Source organism: Lates calcarifer, linkage group LG15 (genome assembly GCF_001640805.2).
Source record: "Lates calcarifer isolate ASB-BC8 linkage group LG15, TLL_Latcal_v3, whole genome shotgun sequence".
Taxonomy (NCBI): domain Eukaryota; kingdom Metazoa; phylum Chordata; class Actinopteri; family Centropomidae; genus Lates; species Lates calcarifer.
The window spans coordinates 8,158,066-8,166,373 of NC_066847.1; the positions used below are offsets into that span (position 1 = coordinate 8,158,066).

Genomic DNA, 8,308 nt, shown 5'->3' on the forward strand with positions numbered 1-8,308 from the left:
CATAATACATATATCTTCAGAAAAAAACTGGGGAAAAAATGGAATAAGATGCCTCAAAGTCTGATGATGTGTAGAATTTCCAAAACAGAAGTAAATCGATCCTCACTGTATGTAGGCAACACAGACATAGCTTTGCAAACATTTTACTCACCCCCATTTTACCCTGATATAATCTTAATGTTTTTATATTTAAATCATCAAATCGACTTTTTAAAATCTTTTTTTTTTTCACGTTTATAAATGTGCTTTATACATTTTTTTATAAGTAAGTAATAAGTGATAATGCTATACGGAAGACTGGATTTTATTTTATCGGTTTCATTCTGTATAACCCCTAAAGGGACAGCAGCAGCAACGAAAACATGTAAAACACATCCACACAAAGGAAAACATAAGAGAAAAAATGTGAGTACTACAGCGTGACTGACTGACAGACGAGGGAAAAGGAACAACTTATCTTATCTTCGATGTATGCAAATTTTTCATGGCTCTGCATACCTCTGTCTGGAGGGGAAGAAATCATATTCCAGGGGGGAGGCGCTACGAACTCGGAACCGTGTCAAAGTTACTGTACTTCGAAACCTTAACAAGAGTTAGGAGTGACTTCTGCTGACACATGGAATACAAGCGGAAAGAGACGAACAGTGAAGGTAAGTTGTCGGTTCGCCTCTGCTGTGAGATTTGTTGACGAGAAGTGTAGAATCAGGCTGTAACCTTATCTCTCTACCGGTTAGCTGAACTAATGTCCCGTTGGAAACTTGTACTTGTCACCTGTGTCAGGTAGAGGTTTGGATTCAGTGTGTTTTTTTTTCTGAAGTATATGAACGTGTGTTACGTGCTTGGCCTATTGTTCATAGGCAAATGTATCATATTGTACATGTACAGTGTTTCTTCCTGTTATGTTCAGCGCTCATTATTTAACTAACAGGGGCTAAAGGTTGAGTAGCCGATCTGACTTTACAGAAGGAAGTTCAGGCTTCTAACGCGTGGTACTGTGGTGGTCGAGCTTATTTGATTTTGACCATCGAATATGATGACTAACATCGCGTAGTTGACAGTAATTAAAATGTCCAGCGTTTCCATACAATTGAGCTTACTGGATGCCTATTAGTAACTTTACCACGTACACCAAACAACAGAGGGAATATAAAGTAAGGGTGAATCTAAGTCCTTAAAATTAAGGCAATTAAAGCAACTATTATTTTTATATTAGGTTATTTTCTTGATTAACTGACTTTTATTTAGTTTATAAAACATGAGAAAGATGTCCATTGCAATTAGATGTCTTGTTTTGTTCACCCAACAGTCCAAATCCCCCAAATATTAACTTTACAATAATGTAGAAAATTATCAAGTAATCACATTTGGCAGAAAAAAAACCTTTAAAAAAGGGGGGGGGGGGGAAGCTAAATGACTAGCTTTTACAATGAATGAATCTTTTACACAAAATATTAAAAATGTGATGCACAAGACATCTAGACTTTACATGGAGTCTTGGGTTTGAATATTTTTACTTACTGAAAACATAATACAGCTTCTATGAAGAGTTGGAACAAGTTGGTTCAGAATATAAATGAGTTTGTCTGAGTGTGGAATAAGATGAGTTTTAAAGTCTTGATGGTACCTAAAGGAGAAACAGGATGTTAAAATATTAAATTATGTCAGTTCGACATGGATTCCTAATTAAATGTCATTGTTCCTCAGTCAACCTGTGAATATCATCCAGAAGAGTACTTAATACATCTTCTATGCAAGTGAGAAAAGGACCAGATGCTCCAAAATGGATCAGGTACTTCCCAGCCAGAGCTCAGCTTCAGACCAGCTGGAACCCGACAGCGAGAAGCTCCAGCTCAGAGTGGACTTCTTTAGGAAACTGGGTTACTCCTCAGCAGAAGTAAAGGCTGCTCTGAAGAAGCTGGGTCTCAGCACAGACACCAACTCAGTGCTGGGAGAACTGGTCAGGAGCAGGACCAGCACTGCATCCTGCAAGTCCAGTTCTGACAGTGATGAGAGGAGCTCAGGCCAAAAGGACCCTCTGATGCCTGCCAGTTGGCTCTCTGGACCCAGAATCACACCACAACTTGGGGACCCAAAGAATACAGACACAGAATTGAGACCTGTTGTCATTGACGGTAGCAATGTTGCAATGAGGTAAGCCTGAGAACAAGTGTTTTCTTTCTTTTACAGGATCATAGTTATCAGTAGCTTCAATCATAATTCATCATTTTCACAGCTGCTATGTTTTGAACTACAGAGCTGCTCCATTACATGTCCTCAAAGATTTATTGTATCCAGCAACAACTAAAGCTGGCATTACCCAGAGACAGTACAGTACCTGTAAAATAACATGTTTCAAACTACCATCACTCATTGCCATGTTAACATTCATCCCTGACCCTGAACATGCATTTTCCTCCATCGCTGGGCCACTTGACTTTTTTTAAAGGGCGTTCACCACCCTGCCTGTGCATGTTTTTGTCAAGGCCACTGCTGCAATATGCAAATACAAGACACACACCTCAAAATCTCCACCTCTCAATAGATAATGAAGGGTGAGACGTGACGTTCACAGTGAGTTATGGCCAGAGGGAATGTTCTGTCAGAGAGAACATTTAAGCACACATGGTGTTTACACAGACTACAGAACAGCATAGTTTTTACAGCTCCTTTTCATATTGGTATCTATTTGTTTATTGTCATGTTCCCTCATCTCTGTCTTTTACAGTCATGGAAACAAGGAAGTGTTCTCCTGCCGAGGCATCCAGCTGGCAGTGAATTTCTTCCTGGACAGAGGTCATAATAGCATCACTGTGTTTGTTCCAACTTGGCGCAAAGAGCAGCCCAGACCTGATGCCCCCATAACAGGTAACAATAAGAATATGCAAGCAGACAGCTCTTTCTCACCAAGCATGCTGGACTTAGTTTAACCACACAAACATTTCTCAGTCAAAGCAGAAATAATCTAATTGGTTAAACCATAAGCAAGCAGAGACAAACACCCCAGTTTTCCACAAAAGGTTTACAAACTAGTAATTTTGAATTAGAGGTAAGAAGGACTGGTTCAAACAAAAATGGCACTGATCTTGTTTTAATTCATTCTTGACCCTAGCCTAGAAGCCACAACCTCAGCCACAACCTCAAGCAGGTCAGCCAGGCTATAGCTTGCTTTTACAGGTAGCATCAACTGCACTGGACTTCTCACTATTAGCACACAGGAATTTCAAAGAAATGAAAGAATGTCTCTGCATTTCACAGAAGCGGAAGTACCAGCACTGTGCAGCCGGGCTGGATGCCAATATGCATAGCTGACATTACATTAATTATTTGTGGTTCTGCTTGAATCAAATTCACTCATCATTTTGATGTCACTATCATTGACTCCCAGCCAATAAAGAAGTAGTCTAGTCAGTCTGAAAAAATTAATACAGTACAATAGAAAATGTTTTCATTTCTTAATTATGCAGTCTAATTTTAGCATCCACCATTGGTGTGTGACACCTCTAAACTAATCTTGAAGGAATAGTTTGACAGCTTAGAAAACACACTTATTCACTTTCAGGCAGAGAGTTAGATGAGAAGATGCCACTCTCCTATTTGTCAGTTGAATGAAGGCAACAGGAAGGATCTGGTTAGCTCAGCTTAGCACCAAGACTGGACACAGAGAAAAAGAACTTTTAAAAAAATCACCTCCAATAATGCACAAATTATACCTTAATTGTTCAATCCTTAGCCCTCCTGAGCCAGGCTAGTTGTTTCCTGCTATTTCCAGTCCTTAAGTTAAGCTAAGCTAACTAGCTTGATGGCTGGATTCATGTATAGAACATACACATATGAATATAGTATCAATTTACGCTCTGAAAGAGACTGAAAAAGCACATTTTCATAGCCAGAATGTCAGTGTTTTTCCCCCTCCTCAGGTTCAGTTAAAATAATACATTTTCTTTGTCTAGAGCTCCTCTTTTACTAAGATGTGAATATGACCACCTCTTAAATATCTTGTATGTGTATTCCTGTATCTTTGACTTGTTCCTACAATAGTCATGAGATAATGTCTCAGTATTGTCAGAGGCAGGACTGCTGAATTCATGCCAAAGGCATGGGGCAACACAGTTATGGTTATGAAAAAAAGGTTTGCTCAGCTGGCTACCAACTTATGCCACCTATGTGGCCTATTTTTCAAGGTTTCCATGTGGGCACAGTATGACAGTGTGATAGTACTCTGGAAGGAGAATACAATACAGGGCTCTACATTCCTGATAGCTGAGTCAGTAACGTTTTGGGTGTATCTTAAAAATCCAGATTAATATCATGTGTACATCACACAATCTCACTGAGTATAGAAGGTGCCTTTTATTCTGTTTTCAAACCAGTTATGCTTACCTAACCTCTGCTAATGCCAACAACAACAACTGTATAAGGAAGAGTGGACCGTCCTTTTGAAACTGATGCATCATCACCTTGTGGCTCTCAGGATTTAGTAACAGCCTGGGAGGGGCAATTTGAGGGATCTATTTTCAATCTGCGAACAAGGAAGTAAAAAATCAGCCTGCAGTCATTCCTGGAAAAGCCCCATCAGGAAGTACAGCTGTGTTTTTACTTCCACTCCTACTTAACTGTGTAGTTTAGGGTGTAGTTAAGTGCTGACAATCATCTACAGCAAGCTGTTAAGTGAAGACAGTCACCCTTAAAAAAACAAGTACTTAGTAGAGAAGGGCCTTTGAGTGTTTGAGTGTGAGTGAGTAGCTTTCATGTAACCTAGCCTCTTGGATGGTTCATTTTATTTCATTTTTAATTAGTGTCATAAGCACTAACAATGTGTGTATTATGTTTACACTCGCTTATCTTGCAGATAGAGTAATATGATATCATGTACATAGAGCTATTTATGATGTTAGCTCAAGTGATGTAATAACCTCTTTGGTGGCTTTTATTTTCTGTGATTGATCCCTGGAGCTTTGCTAGATGGTTTTTGTTGCTTGAATTTGTGGTTGAGAGTGATGATTAATTTATGTCATATTGCATAACAAAGCTATGCACTTTATATACAACTCTCAGCAAGAGGCTATGACATACTGCCATAGTGTACCTCTTCCACAGGATCTCTCCACAGCAATCTGACTCAGACATGATTGTTCCCACTTTCAGATCAACACATTCTGATGGAGCTTGAAAAACGTAAAATAGTGGTCTTCACTCCATCGCGTCGAGTTGGTGGTAAGCGAGTGGTTTGCTACGACGACCGCTTCATCGTCAAATTGGCGTACGAGTCAGATGGCGTGATCGTATCCAATGACACCTACCGTGACCTCCAAGGAGAAAGACCTGAGTGGAAGAAATGCATCGAAGAGAGGCTCCTCATGTATTCCTTCGTGAATGACAAGTAAGCAGTTAGCCTGTTTCTCTGCCTGAGCCTGTGAGGTTTCAAACTTTCCCTCCACAAATAAGATTTAATGTGGCTCCAGAGGGCACATTACAGCTTGAGGAAAACTTAACTAGGCCATACCCAGCTAATTTGCCACAAGTAAATTAAGAAATCAGTGATCAGTTATCACTGCTTTTCATTTTTTTTTGCCCAGGTTCATGCCCCCGGATGACCCTCTTGGACGCCATGGCCCCAGTCTCAACAACTTCCTAAGGAAAAAGCCTCTGCCTACAGAGCAGAAGAGACAGCTCTGTCCATATGGTAACATACTATTAGCACATAAAGCAAAGAGAATACGGAACAGAAACCCTTTTGCTACTGCACTGTTAGACCTTACACACTTTTATAGTTTTTGGACAAAAAAGAAATATGGTTCCCAAATGAGATGATCTATAATCTTTTTTGTGCTTGCATCCATTTTTTGTTGTCCTCAGATAAAAAGTGCACTTACGGCATCAAGTGTAAGTTTTACCATCCAGAGCGAACCAACCAGTCCTACCTGTCCTTGGCTGATGAACTGAGGGAGAAAGCCCAGATTTCTACTGTAAAAGAAGAAAGAAATGCCAGATTATCACCCAGACAGTCTGATACTGGGTCTGCTCATAATGCTTGTCCCCATCCTCGAGACTCTAACACAGAGCTCATTAGAGACAGGCAAAGTTCTTCACATCCCTGTCACGTTGGTGAAAATAAAGTGGTATACTGGGAGGACCCAAGAAACAGTTCAAATCATATGCCCTGCTCCGTAACAGGAGGCCAGTGTCAGAAAGATTGGCCTGGGCTGCACTCAGTGCCCAACCATTACTATGCCAACATCTCTCATGAGTACCTGGATTCTGGTCTTGGCTCTTTTGAGAGCCAGTACTCTGATAATTCTCATTGCCTCAGCAACTCCCAGAGGCTCAGGTCCCAGCAACAAAGTTCCCTCGCTGGACCCAGACACACCTCAGTGCATTTAGGGAAAAATTACATCAGCCACTCCTGTAGTTGCTGTTCCCATGCAGTGCCCTCAACAGCTCACCAGCATCACAGAAACATGGATTCTAAGGGTCAACCCAACTATCCTCCTCACATGTTCCCACCAAGTGTGCCACACCACCACAGCCTCCCCAGCCATGTCCATTATAGTGGAGCCCCCCATCATCAGCAAAACTACTGGTCAGATCCCTTTCAAGGGCTGCCCCAAGCCAGGACATCATGTAGTCTGTCCTCTTCAGTCCATTCGTCACACTCCCACAACTCTTGCTCTTGCTCTTACAAAGGCCATGAGTACCATCCATGGGGCCAACAGCCATCTTCTGCTGCGTTCGACCCTCAAAGGCTGGAACTCCGCAAGAAACTGCAAGCCATCTTCAACCCACATGAGGTGGACACAGTCATGGAAATGTTCCCACATCTGATGGATGCGGAGAAACTGGCTGCAAAGATCCTCAACCTAAAGACTCAGAGAGGGATATTCTGATGATTTTCTTCCCTTGCGCCCTCTTCAATCAGAACCACCATGATGCATTTGCTGACCGTAGTTATATCCCTTAGTCTGTCAGAGCAAACAGAGAGTTTCTTGAGAAGCTTCTGTAGTGTCTATAGTTGAATAATTTTAAAGTTAATTGCATTTTGTTCTGTGTAATGTGCCATAATGAAAGTAAAATTTGCCTTTCTATTTATGAACAGATATAGATAATTTATTCTGTGTTAAATGCATTTGTATGACATTGTAGTCAAATGAGACCTTGTCATCCATGTTTTAGATGAACAGGGCCTTTAGACCAAAAACAGGTATGACTGAGCTTCTAGAGTTTTTACCGTTGATGCATATTGTGTCAAATGTGATCTATTTTAAGTTCTCAAGCAATAGGGAATGGCTGTATAAAGTATTACTTACTCTTTTACTTTCACCGTAGTTCTCCAGAACAGCCTGCTGTTTTATGTAATCTCTGTGAGGTGTAGCTACAGTATATTTCAGTGTATTGTAGCCAGATCCCAAATGGTATTTACGGGAAATTCTAATCTCATGCGGAAACTGAGAAAAAGACTTTGGCACCAGTTAAAGGAATTTGATGGTGTGTCATCACTTGTTTCCTGTAGTCAGTATCAGTTTCATGGAACGTTCTCAGAGAAGACTGCTGTAACACTACATGCATATTTGGGCTACTGTGTGATTGAAAATGTTGTAAAGAGGACAATGAAAGTATGGAAATTAGTTCTCATTAACATACGGATGTGTGTTCTCTAATCATATTATTTACTGTAAATATGTACTGTAAGATAAACATTGATTGTAAGCATAGGAAAAACCATGTCACTGGAAATAAAAAAAAATGTCAGATATTATATGTCCCATTTACTTATAAGGTTAGTGTCATACCAGTCCTTCTTACTTAGCTAATGTTTCTGTGAATAGGTCTCCAAAGTTCAGAAACAGAGGAAGCTAGTACTGGCTCTCACTCACTCATGCTTTCATCATATTGCATAAATTTCTTACTAGATTTCACAAGTATGACTGCCATAACCCCTACCACCATTTTTCTGAAAAACTGGAGAGAGGTCAGAGGGCTTTACTGTATTAACATATTTGCCACTCTGGACCTCATGTTGCAACAATCAAACAATTTGTGCTGGTGTCTGGGGGGAAAGGTCAGTTAATATGTGTCAGTGTGTCTATGCATGCTCAGGTAAATGAAGATTCTGGCTCTTCTGGAGTTGGAGTGAAAAAATGCTTTAACTGGCTTGTGAACTTTTCTCAGAGAGATTCTGGTGCTAAGGTTGGCAGTGTAGGTCTGTCAGTCAGTCAGTCCACCACTGAAATGTCTCAGTAATTATCGTATTGGATGGCTTGACATGGAATTCCCTCATACTGATTCCTATTGATTTTGGTGGTCCCCTTTT

The 8,308-nt window shown here is 40.5% G+C and overlaps 1 protein-coding gene across 1 annotated transcript; it reads left to right on the forward strand.

The window, feature by feature from the left end:
- The first annotated feature begins 329 nt into the window (after window positions 1-329).
- On the forward strand, window positions 330-7,750 carry LOC108898754 (endoribonuclease ZC3H12A). The gene is made up of 6 exons (XM_018698782.2): window positions 330-650; window positions 1,705-2,151; window positions 2,726-2,865; window positions 5,146-5,380; window positions 5,577-5,683; window positions 5,857-7,750. Exons 2-6 carry the CDS (start codon window positions 1,781-1,783, stop codon window positions 6,882-6,884), a joined length of 1,881 nt encoding a protein of 626 aa, XP_018554298.1. The 5' UTR covers window positions 330-650; window positions 1,705-1,780; the 3' UTR covers window positions 6,885-7,750.
- Window positions 7,751-8,308: the final 558 nt, after the last annotated feature.

What these genes read in the sequence shown, in the direction of transcription:
- LOC108898754 (XM_018698782.2), top strand. Translation starts at nt 1,781, where the DNA reads ATGGATCAGGTACTTCCCAGCCAGAGCTCAGCTTCAGACCAGCTGGAA. An exon ending in GGTAGCAATGTTGCAATGAG is followed by an intron (nt 2,152 to 2,725) that starts GTAAGCCTGAGA and finishes TGTCTTTTACAG; the next exon opens with TCATGGAAACAAGGAAGTGT. An exon ending in GAGACAGCTCTGTCCATATG is followed by an intron (nt 5,684 to 5,856) that starts GTAACATACTAT and finishes TGTTGTCCTCAG; the next exon opens with ATAAAAAGTGCACTTACGGC.